This window comes from Thermobia domestica, chromosome 7, assembly GCF_964235325.1.
Source record: "Thermobia domestica chromosome 7, izTheDome1.hap1.1, whole genome shotgun sequence".
Lineage (NCBI taxonomy): Eukaryota > Metazoa > Arthropoda > Insecta > Zygentoma > Lepismatidae > Thermobia > Thermobia domestica.
The window spans coordinates 133,262,622-133,277,425 of record NC_137460.1 but is presented as its reverse complement, the minus strand read 5'-3'; the positions used below and the strand labels follow the sequence as shown (position 1 = coordinate 133,277,425).

Here is a 14,804-nt window from a genome sequence, read left to right as displayed (position 1 = left end):
TAAAACGTAAATATGTATAAAATCAGAATTTAATAAAGAAACGAATTCATTAATAAATACCTGGAGATTGTTTGTTTGATACACATTGTCTCATGTTCGATAACCGGAGGGAGTGGATGATTTGAATATAAACTTGCCCAATTGTCTAGGTATCATCCTTTCATTAGCTCACGGAACTGAACAGCAAAGCTGAATTCGAATCAATTTATCTATTGTAATAAATAGATCATTCATGATCTTATATATAAGAAACAGTTACAATTGTTGTCTTCAACTCTTAATTATAACCAAACAAATAAAGACATGTTGAAACCTAACGCATTATAATTAAACGTAATTGTTTCCAATAAATATCAGTGATGGGTGTTTATTTTGAAAATTTTCAAGTTGCTTCGCTGTAATTGTTGGTTTAGAGTTTAATATCCCTATCAGATTAGACTATAAACGGCTTAAGTTGACCCACAAGTAACTTGGAATTCAGATAAATGATCTCGTATAAGGAATACAGCAGTAAAATTGTGTATTGTAAAAATATTTTTACGTTCAACTTCTCTTAATATAGTGGATTTTATGTGTGCTGTACGTTGTAGAATGAATTTGTATCCCTTTGGGGATCCGATGGTACAATTTGTACCATATGGGTGTTTTATGGTACATTGCGTTATAACTCTCCTATTTGAGCTTTTTCACACTGGTTTTTTGGTTTTTCAAGTCCAGAGGCATTGTAGAAGACTTTACGTATGATTTCACACCTTCCTGCGTCGAGACATAGGAGGTGATGACGTCATAATTCTAAAATATATATTTTCTTTTATTAAGCCTATGTTCATTATTTTTTGTCGGGCTTATTTTTGCACGTAGAGGATTGAAATTTTGCACAAACATTCAGTCCACCGAGTAGTATTTATCAGATTTCTGCGTTAAAACAGGGGGGATCCAGAGGGACAAAAATTTTTAAAAAGGGATATTTTTACCAAAAAATCCCTTTCTTCGGGATTTTTTCGCCTTAGGTACATGATGGAGACATGTGAATAGTACCGCCTGAAATGCAGTTCTATTCTGAAGAGAATGATTGGCGGATTATAGTCCTAGGGTAAATAGAGATGTCTCAGGAAATTTTTTACCTGAGATCATAGTGTTTTGCGGTAATTTGGGGCATTGTGGGGATTCTTGATAAAATTTCTCCCGCCATTAGTATTCACTGTAATTGTCGGTTTAGAGTTTAATATCCCTATCAGATTAGACTATAAAGTTGACCCACAAGTAACTTATGATTCAGATAAATGATCTCCCATAAGGAATAGTACTTATTATTCAGCAGTAAAATTGTGTATTGTAAAAATATGTTTACGTTCAACTTCTCTTAATATAGTGGATTTTATGTGTGCTGTATGTTGTAGAATGAATTTGTATAAACAAGTTGCACCTAAAGGTCCGTATCAACAACCTTATATTCGTAAGCCAATAAAACATGTTAGCAGTTGAGGGCACAGCAGTGATGTTGGATATTGGAGATCTCTGGACGAAACATCGGCAAGTTCTCTCCTTTTATATTCTTAGAACATTTTTCTGTCTCATATTCATTTATGCTTCTTACCATTTACACTTCACTCATTTTAATGTACCGTCGTCTTTTATATCCTAAATTGCCTAATTGTCACACTACAAGTAAACGCAAATAAATTATAACTATCTGAAATGACTGTTCTCTAGCAGGAATAAGAAGGTTTGTGGAAAAACATGAAACCTTTATTTGAAATCATTGTTCCATCCTAGGATAGTATCTTAATGAAACTAGAAGTATTAAAGCGGTAACTACTATCGAAAATGTATTTCAAATGAATTAACTGATTTCATGCAACTCAATAAGCAAAATCTTCAGGAACAAATTCGGACTTTCCACTATTATAGCAATTATCTCCATTCTTCTATGTAGAAGGGGAGGTGTATAAATGTCGTGCACACTTAATTTTTACAAAATGTTATGGAAGTTTTGTCTTCCAAATTTGGGGGATGCGTAAGATATTCTATTTTTGGTAAGCACTTCGAACCCCCTTTGTTCATCTTTAGGACAACCAAACCAAAAACACAATGCCATGATAAAAATCGTCACAAGATAATTGTTAATTATGTTTAAATATCCATGTTAAATTACTCAGCTGTTTCCTAGCATTGTTCATTTATAAGTACTATAAAAATTTCTCCTCCGCTTGTTAGAATTGAAATTTTCAATATCACTTGGAGCTATATACATTAATTTCTAACGAGTTGTTTATATAACCACTTTCATCTCTCTTGCTTAAGGGTTACGTGACGAACGCGATTATTTATTGGAATATAACTTAAACCTCCTTGGCTTCTCTTTCGAGCACTTTAAAATGACGTGATGTAATCGTGGATGAAGCCGAAGTATATTCAAATGTTCATTTGAAACTGTTCAGCCACTTCTCTTCGAAAGATGACATATTACGTCTTCTCCTTTCCCGAAATACTTTTTTAACGATACTTTGTTGATGAAATGAGAATAAATTAGAATCCTATTAAATAATCTTGTGGAAACAAAGTGGTAATCAAGATTAACAAAAAAACTGCAAACTTAAAGGTATAAAATTTCATTTGAAAGTTTTAGCCAATCTTATGTAAAAACAAGCAATTGGTGGTATGATGACAAGTGTGACCAAATGCAACCATTTTCCTACAATGTAACACACTCCTATCTTTTGCGTAGAGATTTTAACCACAGTACTTTCCTCTATAACGGTTTGTATTTTAATTGTAAGTATCTTTAAAGAGCATTATAAAGTTATATAATTATTATTTCACCTCTACAACAATTATTAAATTTACATTGTTTGAGATTTGAATTTTGTCTCCATTCTTCGAAATTTTCTGTTTACACTGAGTTAAAGCATGTTATTCTGGAAAATGCTTAACGATAGTTTTCCTCAAACTTATTCGCCTCCATGAGACGTATCTTGTACTTCCCTGAAGTGTTCCATTCGAGTTAATTACGTCAAGCTGAAATCAGCCATTCAAAGTGATGAATGTTTCAGTATTGAGAACGAAACACATATACTGTTTGTAAGAATTTTATTCTGGTAAAACAATTGGACTACTTGGATGACAAACAGCGTAACTACAAAAATAAAGGAAAAACAGACTAATACTTTCATTCACTTCTGTAGATACGTACCTATCGCCTTAAAGAGATTTTTATAAACAAAAATTATGAAAGCCTAAACTACATAGTTATGGTTTTGGTTGAAAACATAACAGAAATAAGGATTATTATTTGTATATATTGAACTTCAAATTTCCTTCATAGCAAATCTTAAATTTGGTGTTAGCCTACGAGGCACTCAATCGATCCAATTTGTGTTTTAACACTGTTTCATTATTATTATTATTATTATTATTATTATTATTATTATTATTATTATTATTATTATTATTATTATTATTATTAATATTATTATTATTATTATTATTATTATTATTATTATTATTTGAACCTAGTATTGCCCTACAGGGAAGCAAACTGGACAACACCTGATTTTTACATATTTTGTAAACTAGACCGCGAGGAACACGATTCTGAAGGAATTTAGACATTCTGAATTTCGGAACTCGAGGCATTCGAACATAAAGTGACCACAGAAGCAAACTGGACCCCACCTAATTATTTATATATTTGGTAAATTTGACCATGAGGAACACGAATCTGAAGGAATTTAGACATTCTGAATTTCGGAACTCGAGTTATTCGAACATAAAGTGACCACAGAAGCAAACTGGACCCCACCTGATTTTTATATATTTTGTAAATTTGACGACGAGGAACACGAATCTGAAGGAATTTTGACATTCCGAATTTCGGAACTCTAGTTATTCAAACGTAAATTGACAACTGATGCAAACTGGACCCACTTGATTCTTATGTATTTTGTAAATTAGAGCACGCGGAACACAAATTTGAAGCAATTTTGACATTCCGACTTTCGAGATATTAGAATTTAAAGTTTAATATAGACTCTATGTATTTATATGAAAAAACAATATAGTCTATATGAAAAACATTATATCCTGTGAGATATATAAAGGTAACCAAGACATTTCTGTCGCTTTTGGGGAGGTCTGTGTTCAATTGAGCCTCACACGGTGAGATGAATGCGAATGAAGATAAGATGAAGGTCAGTTGGTGTGGGTACATCCAACATACTACCTAGTTGTGGCAGTTCAGTTACACCTTGAACTTGCGTAAAGACAGAGTGGATATGGAACTTAACAGAGCGTCATAAGGGTGTGTATGCTCTACGAGTTCACACTGGGGCAGACACGTAGCCAGGATCCCGTAATAGGGGGAGGTCCGAGACGAAACACTCTGATTGTCACACCAGAGGTTCGATCATTCTAAACTATTTTCCTGGCAACATATATTGGTTCGTTTAGCCAGGATTTCGTAATAGAGAGGGAGGGGTGACATGAAATACTGTGGTTACACACAAGGTGCTCGATCAATCTAAACTATTTTAGTGGCAACATACCCATATTAGTTTGATATTACAATAAAATGAAATATGTTAGTAAGTATTTTAACCAACTGTTAAGAAATCTCGAGTAAAAGAATATTTAAGGAAAAAGTATTAAATAAAATATAGTCTTCTGACGAATTCGGTTCTTCTTGTCTTCTTTTTACTTGTTTCTTTTATCTTCGTTTAAAGCCGTCAAAGAAAGCAATGAGATCTCTTTCGGCAGGAAAGACATCCTATAAAATGGATTAGTGTTACCGTGAAATTGAAAATTTCTTTAACAAGTGTAACTGCAACCTATGAGGCCAAACTCATATTATTGGTAATTGTGGGCATTTCTTAAGTTCTACCTGAGAGGCTATCTGATCGAATTAGTTTATCGATCGTCGTTTGTAGTCCATAGGATTAGCATGGAACTAGATGTAATCGGAATGCTCCGTTACAATAATATCCATTTTTAACTTGACCCCCCTTTTTTCCACACAAACCTCCTCATAAAAAAGAGTAAACAAATATTTGCTGCAGCTTTTTATTTTTAAGGCTGATTCTTTTTTTCCTATTTCTTTTTGTTTCATCCGTCCTTAATTTTTTACATTTCTACTTTCGAATGAGGGTCAGGACCCCCCGAACTCACCCCTTGGCTACTTGCCTGACTGGGGTCAAACACCGCTGCAGCAGGGCGGAAGATATCTGAGGCCCTTCGTGAGGGCGGTGGTTTAACAAGTTTAAGAACGGTGACGAAACTCTCGAAGACGCACCACGTGCCGGAAGAACAACACATGTACAAAATGAAGATCTTCAGGAAACAATTGAGGCGAACAGTGGCTAGACATGCGAGAAACTGGGGCTACAGTTCAGTGTGAGTGGATAAACCATTCGGCAGGACCTCCAATTTGGGAAGCACTTCAAGTTGGGTCGATAGGTTCCACATGATTTGATTCCGAACCAGAAGGCAACGCGAGCATACACATGTGTTTCTTTGCTGTCTCGTCTGAGGAAGGAGCCATTTCTGGACATGGTGTTGACATGTGATGAGAAGTGGATTATGTACAAAGCTCCATGACGCAGTCATCATTGGTTAAAAACCCATGAACCAGTTCCAAAACTAGCACTACACCAGAAGAAGGTCCTCCTGTGTGTTCTCGGCATCGTGCATCTGGAACTGCTACCAGCTGGTCAGAGCAGAGTATCAATGCAACTGTGTACTGTCAGCAGTTGAGCTGTGTTTAAGAAAAACTTAAAGCTCTGGAGCCAGCACTTCTGAATCGCTAAGGGGTTCTCCTTTACAGGACAACGCTATGCCTCACATGGCTAGGATTACCTGGGACACCATCCTACGCCTTGAATGGCAAACTTGTGCATCCATCATACTTCCCAGACATTGCACCGTCCGATTATCACCTGTTTCATTCCTTGGACAATCACCTTAGAAGACTCCACTTTAAATGAGGCGCAAAATGCACTTGATACCACCTTCGCTTCACGGCAAACCAAGTTCTAAAGCGAAGGAATATATGGCCATCTCGAACGTTGGCAGAAGATCGTTGATACTGATGGGTACTATTTTTGATCCTCCAGGTACGTCTTAGGTGGCATATCAATGTTCTAATGTGATAGGTCTAAAAGCGACAGAACTTCCTTCGTTGCTTTTATACATACTATATAAAACAATAAGTTCTAGTATCTCGAGTTCGGTAAGTCGGAATGTTAAAATTCCTTCAGATTATTGGTTCTCATAGTCTAGTTTACAAAGTATATAAAAGTCAGGTGGGGATCAGTTTGCTTCCGTGGTCACTTTGTGCTCGGATACCTGGAGTTCCAAAATTCGGAATGTGTAAAAGTCCTTCAAATTTGTGTTCCTCGTGGTCTAGTTTACAAAATATATAAAAATCAGTTGGGGTCCAGTTTTCTTCCGTGGTCACTTTATGTTTGAGTAACTCGAGTACCGAAATATGGAATGTAAAAATTCCTTCAGATTTGTGTTTCTCGTGGTCTACTTTATAAAATATACAAAAGTCATGTGGGATTCCGTTTGCTTCCGTGGTCACTTTATGTTCGAATATCTCGAGTTCCGAAATTCAGAATGTGTAAATTCCTACAGATTCGTGTTTCTCGTGGTCTACTTGACAAAATATATTATGCTCAGGTGGGGTCCAGTTTGCTTCCCTGCAGCCTAGTATTGTCCAGAACAAGATATGATATTACCAAAATTAAAGCACAAGTTCCTTTTTGAGTGTTTTTCATTTGACATTCATATATTTGAAGTGGGTATCCTTAGAAGTAAATTATAGTTAGGGGTTAAAACACTTAAACTTAGAGTGGTAAATACCCCTTACTTAAATAACATTTTCCACGTTCTGTACCGCATAACACCGCAAGCAGTAAATGATCCATATGTGCAGTATTATACAGAATTGTTTAGCTTAATATTTAAATAAAGTGCTTACTCTTTAAGGATCTTGTTTATACTTCTTATCAAGACATTCTCGGGGCACGCAATAGCAGCTGGAGTAGGAATTTCCCATTCTAAATAGTTCCGTTCTATTGTCACAACTGTTGGATTCTCTTGAAACTTCTTCCATGATACAAGGGAAAAAATAATGAAAATTGTTATACCGATAATGAGGAAACAAATCCATATCAACCTGTAAAAGAAACAAAAGGTTTATGAAAGTAAGTAAAAGTTCAATGTTTTGGGTTAAAATCAATTTCATTGTATTCAATTTTCTCTGATATAGTCTGTCTATCCCATCTGTGTCCTCGGAAAATATGCCAACTGTAATTCGACCCCATCCCGCCACCACCTGACGGAGGAATCCCTCCCTTTGCTTAGAGAAGAGAAGTGAATGATCTCAACTGTGTTGTCAATTTACCATTCCGTCGTTTGAATTGACGAATGAAGATCGTAGACTACTTAGAGTGGCTACGAAGACAGAGCACAGCGAAGTCCATGAAATAGTTCATTGTGGCAACGCTTCCGCACTTTACAATTGAAAGATCTGGGCCGCATCAACTTGTCCCTCCTATTCCGAGAGAGGTATAGGAAAACACACATCGACAGGAGCGCCAGAAGGGGCACCGTTGAAATTATACATATATATATATATATATATATATATATATATATATATATATATATATATATATATATATATATATATATATATATATATATATATATATATATATATATATATATATATCAGGTGTTCTAAAAATGGCGCCAACGGACCACATAGCACTATTCTACAGGTCATAATAAAGCAATCGTATATATTTGCCTTTCGGGTCTTAGTTTAGTGTATACCTTTCGAGTCCTAGTCTCAAAACGCGAATTGCACAATGTAGCAATGTAGCAGATAAATAACTATAGAGTAGCTCTACCAATCCATCAAATAATTACATCAATTCTTTTCTGATGGCAGTTAAAGTCGATATAGATTGACACTAGCTTCACTTATTAGTGTAGCAATCAGTATAACTGCTTGATGGATTCGTAGAATAATGCTAATGGTTCCAAGTTGATCGCAACCACGTAGTCAAATTTTGATTCCCCCACAGCGGCTTAAGGAGGTCCCGGAGGGTATACCTGCATATAACATTTTTGCTTAATTTTGACCTATAGGAAGTGTTCTGTGCTCTGTGAGCGCCATTTGTAGACTACCCAATATATATAAATATATATAGTGAGTCAAAAATATGGTCCTGATTTCAATGGTTTCTTCTTTTGACAACACGTATGCAAACTGAAATTATACACACTGATAAAGACCCTAAATGTTACGCAAGAAAACCCTAAAAACCATAAATTTTCCGTATAACAAGGAACTCTAGCTCACAGAACTCTCTCTGGCATGTAAAAATCATGTTGATAAATTCGACTGTACATTAAGCATGCAATTTAAAATTACAAAGTGAAAAGTAGTTTCGTTATTTTCAAATATTCCGTTTCTTTTTTATATATTGTCGATCAGATTATATATGCATGTTAAAATTATTCATTTTCTCAATTAATATGATTATTATCATCCTAATTTATATTTTAATTAAAAATAAACATAACATGTGTTATACATGCGGGATATGATAAAGCAGAACTAACAAATCAGAGAGAATCTTGAAATCATCCTTTAGTGGCATTATGTTGTTGATTTATTAAACTGATTACCTGTTTCAAGAATAATATTTCAAGAGATGGAGCTACAAGACAGCGTAAAGGATTATCTGAGACATACAACGTGTGTGATCTGTAGTATTTTCAATGAATTTTTGATGTTTTTCATCCAGTTTCACCTTTAAAACTGGCGTTCATATTTATCATTTATTCAATAATGACTATTTTTTTTTATCAAAATTAGATATTTATATTTTACGAATTTAACGAACAAGAAAAAGAAGCTTCTAGAATTCTAACAATTATTTAAAAAAAAGAAACCACAGAATATGAAGACATCTCTAACCATATAACATTAACCACCTATAACAATTATAAAAAAATTAGTGAGATCAGTTGATTTTGAGTTTAATATTCCTTTCAGCAGCGAGGCTATATGATACGGGACCTATTGATTAACGTGGAATCCGAACCACATGAGCTCCCGCAGGGAATCGAACTCGTTACTCCCACGCTAAAGGCACGTACACTAACCGCTTAGCCACGAAGAATCTCGTATAATTAAGCATAGATTATCAACTGTTAGTATAAGTAATGTTGATTTAATTCTTAACAACAACGGAAAATGTGAGAAATTATTATTTACAAATAGCTTATGACATTGAGTAATCAATAATTTCGTTATGTACAACGTCTTGACATATAGTGAAACAAGAAGGATTATATTGTCAATAATTTGACGAAAGATCGTGTCTCAAGAGCCACACTCATCTGTAATAAATAAAGAAAAATGTTTCTGTAGAGGAGAAAGTGTTCAATATACATCTTCACCTACTCCAGATAATGCGATCAAAATTACAAAATAGAGTACAAATACATGTAGTAGGGAATTATTATGAAATTATTTTCTTTATTTATTTCTGAAAAAGTGACGTCTTTTAGATACAATTCTACGTCAAATCGGTGACGATATATGGCGCTAAAAATATCATTAGAATATAAATTAAAACAATAGTGGAGAAAGAGCAAGAGTGGAGAATGTCCTGTAATTAAGCTTCATAAAAAAGACAATTACTCTATGGTATTGTTGAGAATTTAAAAAAGAAGAGTGGAAACAAAGTTGTGCAGATTCAGATTGTTGTCCACTCACAACCAAAGACTTATGACCACCTGCTGGAACAAACAGTTGTAAACATTAGACTAGATGTATATAATTAGCAGTAACTTTTAAGAAGAGGAAGAAGAAGTAGTGAAATAATATCAGCAGTTACGTAACAATAAAACTAGATACATCATTAATATAGAAAAACATACTGTTACTAAGATATGGAAATATAAACAATTGTATACATAAAAGCAATACTGTTAATTTATGTTGTGATTTTAGAAGTAAATAAAATGTACATACATAAAAACAAACAATTAGATGTTTGCGGCAACCGATGATTTATCATAATTTTGTTTTTATACTATGCTGTATTCTAGGCTAGCACCTGGCCGTCATACGACCAAAAGCGGCTTCTGGCCAACTCGACAAAGGGCCAGTAAATCCAGTAACAAGTGTATTGGAATAGACTATGAATCATAATAATTTATATTATAATGTTGGCAAGCCCTATTGAACAGTTTATTGGAAGTTCAAATTATAATGACTGAAGAACGCATGATATAGAAAAGTGAGTTTAAAATTGAAATAAATACATTACAAATAAACAATTAATTAAGAATGAACTACACCATTACAGTAAAGTTAATTAAATATAGGGAAAAAACACAAGTAATAAAGCAAAATCACATTCTAGGAAAATTGTTTACAACCGTTTATATTATAATTTAAGAGAAAAATTTTAGGAATGATTTCCCACCTAGAAATTGTCTTATTCTTTTCAAGCAAGTTCATTAACTCCAATCTATGATAAATATTTCATAATACTGTCATTAAGTTGATTATTAATCTATAATCTTTGTTACTTTTTAGTCAAACATTTAAAAATGAAAAATGTTTGAATTTTTTGATAGTAATGTTTTAAGTTACTTAAATGTAGTCTTCTTACCTTGAGAGCAGGGTTTCTTTCTCATTAACAATGTGATTGAATCCATGGAAAGATGTTCGTAAGAAAATATTCTTCAAAGGCATTACTTACACCTTACATTCTTCCTGGAAATTATAAATGTGTTTAAGACACATAAAAATAACAAATATTACTAAAAAATGCACATATATATATAATCTGTATACGCTTATCATTGTCTTTCTCCGAGCCTCCCATACGTAATAACTACAGTAAGATAATGCTTATTCGATTCTTAATAATAGCGGAAATTAACTGTTTGTTTTTTATTCGCTTCAAAACTATGGAAGGAACCACCTAGAGTATAAAAATGGGAAAACTTGAGAACAGATGAAGATAGCTGGATGTATTTATTAAGCAAATCCCACCATTATTCATACAAAATCTCAATACACCTATTTCTTAATCATTGAATGACGATGGAACAAGTTTTTTTTTTTTTTTCAGAAAAAAACTACACCCAATTTCTGGATATTCTATAAGCTAACCATGAGCTAATCATGAATGGAGTTACGTTACGTTGAGCTCATCATGAATAGAGTTTATGTTGGGAAACATGAAAGACTATATCAAGTTACTGTTTCAAGTACTATATCCAGTGGCGGCCGGTGGATTGTGGTTTCGGGTGTTGCAGTACGAACGATAAGAGACAGAAGATATATTTTAGTTGACTCATTGACTAATCAGCATAACTTTAGATGCAAATACTATGTGACATGTTAAATTAAATAAAATTGTTTAAAAAAAATGCGGAACATTTTATCCGATTAATCAGCATAACCAATGGTGAAGCCTTTCGTGGGACATTCAATTCCTTGAAAATGTCAATTCTTTCTCATGTGGAAAAAAACTTTTCGTCTTTTGCTGACGCCATAGGTACAGACATTAATTTCAGAAGGTTTGAAGATTCGCTAAATATTTTTTTTTCTAGATTACTGCGAAAGATTCATTCTAGCAAACTCAGTCCCTGACAGTGATCCGAATTCCTCTTCAGCGTTGACTAAAGAGAGTTCGTAGCAGAGATTAGTGTTATAAAAAAATGTACATTGAACACAACTTATTCACAGTTTATCTAGGAAAATTTAAAATAAATTGAAGAAATGTATCTGGTGCAAATAACACTACTTCCATAAGATATCCTGTAAATTTAAACTGGATTTTTTATATCACTCTCCTGAACTACCCTTTGCTTGTTTTGTCTAAGCCTTAATTGCAAATTTTTCCTCAGTTGAAAGCTGGTCAATGTTTTTTGTAAGTTATTTACAGAAGTCGTGGTATACAATTCATTCAGAATTTCTAGGTTATTTACAGAATTAAAGCACACATAATAAAATTAAACCTATTAATTAAAATCCAAAACAGCTGATACAAAAGAGGTACTGGTATATGAATTTCGAATGTCACATATTCATACATCAACACACACGCATGTGCGTAAAAGGAAAAACTACATTCCAAATCATACGTCTTGGTTGTTACGTAATGCACGATGCACACAATATACTTCCACATGAGGCGAAACAATGCTTACCAATGTGATATGTTCTGGAAAGGAAACCTCGAAACCCGCCAGATGAAGGATCAGCATGTAACAGAAGCCAAATTTCAAAGAACATCAAAACAAACAGCACTGCTAGTTATACACCCACCCAGAAATGTTAACTGGGAGGGGTCCAAAGTATTTCAGAGAGGTCCAATACGTCTACATAATACGGAACCTGTCTTATACTGCACCCGAGAAGACGATAAGTAATTCTTACTTACTGTCACCTATATTTTTAGAACAAATGATAGAATGATTATTTTTATATGAAAAAAAGAGTACATGATGAGGCGTAAAATAAAATATTTAGCGTACGTCAATCATTTCTCTGTTAAATAAGTATAGTTCGTTAGGAAAGTCTACAAATGTTAGTAGAGTTTCGAAATTTTTGGGAGGTCCGGACCAAGTGGACTCCCCCCGTGGCTACGCCCCTGAGCATTGCTAATTAGTCCCAAATTCAATCTGGCGTTTCCCATCAAACAGTTTTGTGTGGGAAGTTATCAAGATTATAAAATACACCTATTTTATTAAATAAATATGTTTATACTAATACTGTCCCCAGAGGGGGGAGCGATTCTACATACTGACTTATTAATATTTGATTCACAAATTACTGTAGAAGAAGCCTTTATTATCAATATAAGCTAAGAATTAACTTGTAAATGCGGGTTTACTTTCATTTGTTTTCCCCTATACTAGATATTTTCTTTCTTATTTTGTAATTCTGCTATCACTTTTATTAAAAGTCATTATATTGATTTGCATCAGTATGGTCCTGTAATTTAAAAATATGAATGCATAAAAACAAATTCCATTTGCTAATTGCTAGTGAAAGAAAATTCAGAAATCTTATTTAGCGCGAAAAACCTTCTCGTTCACTGTAAACAGTGCTGTGTTCCAGAAGCACTGCAACAACCAATCCTTTTAATTTCCGAGATAGGGGAAAGGAGACTTAACATTTGCTCCAATTGCCGCGCTGAAAGAATCTGGTCGTTGTATGATCGCTGCAACGCAATATGAATTAGAGACTCTGTAACGGATTACTTTTCGCTTTTCAAAACGGATTAACGGAACGGACAGTTATAGAAATAAAAAATATGTTATTTAAAGTGTTATGCGAGTATTAAAAAGTATTTTTTCTGTTCTTTACTACTATTGATAATAATATTTTTTTCTTTAAATACTTTGGTCGTTGCGCAACGCTGCAACACTAACATTAGCCGCCACTGACTCTAAAGCTGACTATGGGTGTCAGATAAACTATTTGAACTTTGGTAGTTTCGAGGATAAAGTCCTTCCCATTTCAGAGAAAACTCTTTAGCTTAAGAAGTTGACCAATGCTATCCTTGAATCGAATGATGATGAATAACAGTATTACCAATGAGTTCGAAAGTGATAATTACATAAATACTAAAATATTGTAGAGTGAATTTTTAAAATCGTAACATTTTGCTACTAGGTCTCAAAATTAAATCTTCCATTTATCTTTTGTAAAATTCTCTCTCGATTTAGGGTCGAATCAGTAAATGCTTTGGTGGACATACATTGTGAACGAAAGTTTTTCTTATAGACTCTCATACCATTATACGACTTCACCCATCTTCTTTATTCCTTCATGCGTGCTATAATTATTTACTATTTCATATATAATCAATAAGATTCATATCACGGAACACCATAACATTTAAACAAATCTTTTTAATTTGTCTTACGAAAATAATGTAACAGTTTGTTAATGTCAACTCTTAAAACTCTAAAACTAGACCCAAAATATGATAGTATTTGCTGTATACTACTCGCGGTGTTAAATTTATCATATAATCTTTAAAGCCATATTGCACGTGAACGTTAGAACTCTACTACTGTGTATTGACCACACAGCAGTATTTGCATTTCCCTATACGTTTTGAGCATATATACAAGTAGTTGACAAGATAGTATTGCTCCTTTTAACTTACTAACTAATAAAGTCATTAGAACATAAATCGATGAACAAATAATAAACGAGTATGGTTTGATATTGAAATTGAAGTATGTTTAAACCTGGAGAGAATCGTAGAAAACCGATGTGGTAACAAGTTGCCTACGAAGACCATTTACGTAATGTTACACACAATTGTCAGCTAGTGAAAATATTTCATGTAACACTAGTCAAGATACTAAGGCTCTATGAAATGAGGAACATTAGTTGTTCGTTATTTAATCCTTAAATTCACAAACCAATGAAAATCGAAAGGGTCCTCAAGTTGAGAGTGGAGTTTCCATGTTGGTTCCGCAGCCTAGGAAGATGAAAATGACAGACTTATTTTGTAACCATTTAAATCGTATCAAGACGTCCAGAAATATTATTTAGATTTCGAGGTATTTTAGACTAAAAAACTTAGCAAACACTGAAAAACACCTTCGTAAGTAGTACTGTACTTTGGCACCTTTTGGGTAGTACATGCTCTTACGAAATTATCAAGCAACAAACTCGGTTTCGGCTTTCATCGTGTCAGTTAATTTTCACCAACGTTCTTGCTTAGGTAATTTTTATTGAAATTCTA

The 14,804-nt window shown here is 33.7% G+C and overlaps 1 protein-coding gene across 1 annotated transcript in view; it reads right to left on the bottom strand.

Annotated features, from left to right (window-relative positions):
- Positions 1-10,780, bottom strand: part of LOC145689340 (pickpocket protein 19-like) — a 43,155-nt gene extending 32,375 nt beyond the window's left edge. Inside the window, exons 1-2 of the mRNA XM_081763487.1 lie at positions 10,698-10,780; positions 6,977-7,174 (exon numbers count right to left, since the gene is read on the bottom strand). Of these exons, the coding sequence (XP_081619613.1) occupies positions 6,977-7,174; positions 10,698-10,780 (281 nt within the window). The remainder of the gene's footprint in view (positions 1-6,976; positions 7,175-10,697) is intronic.
- Between the last annotated feature and the right edge of the window lie 4,024 nt (positions 10,781-14,804).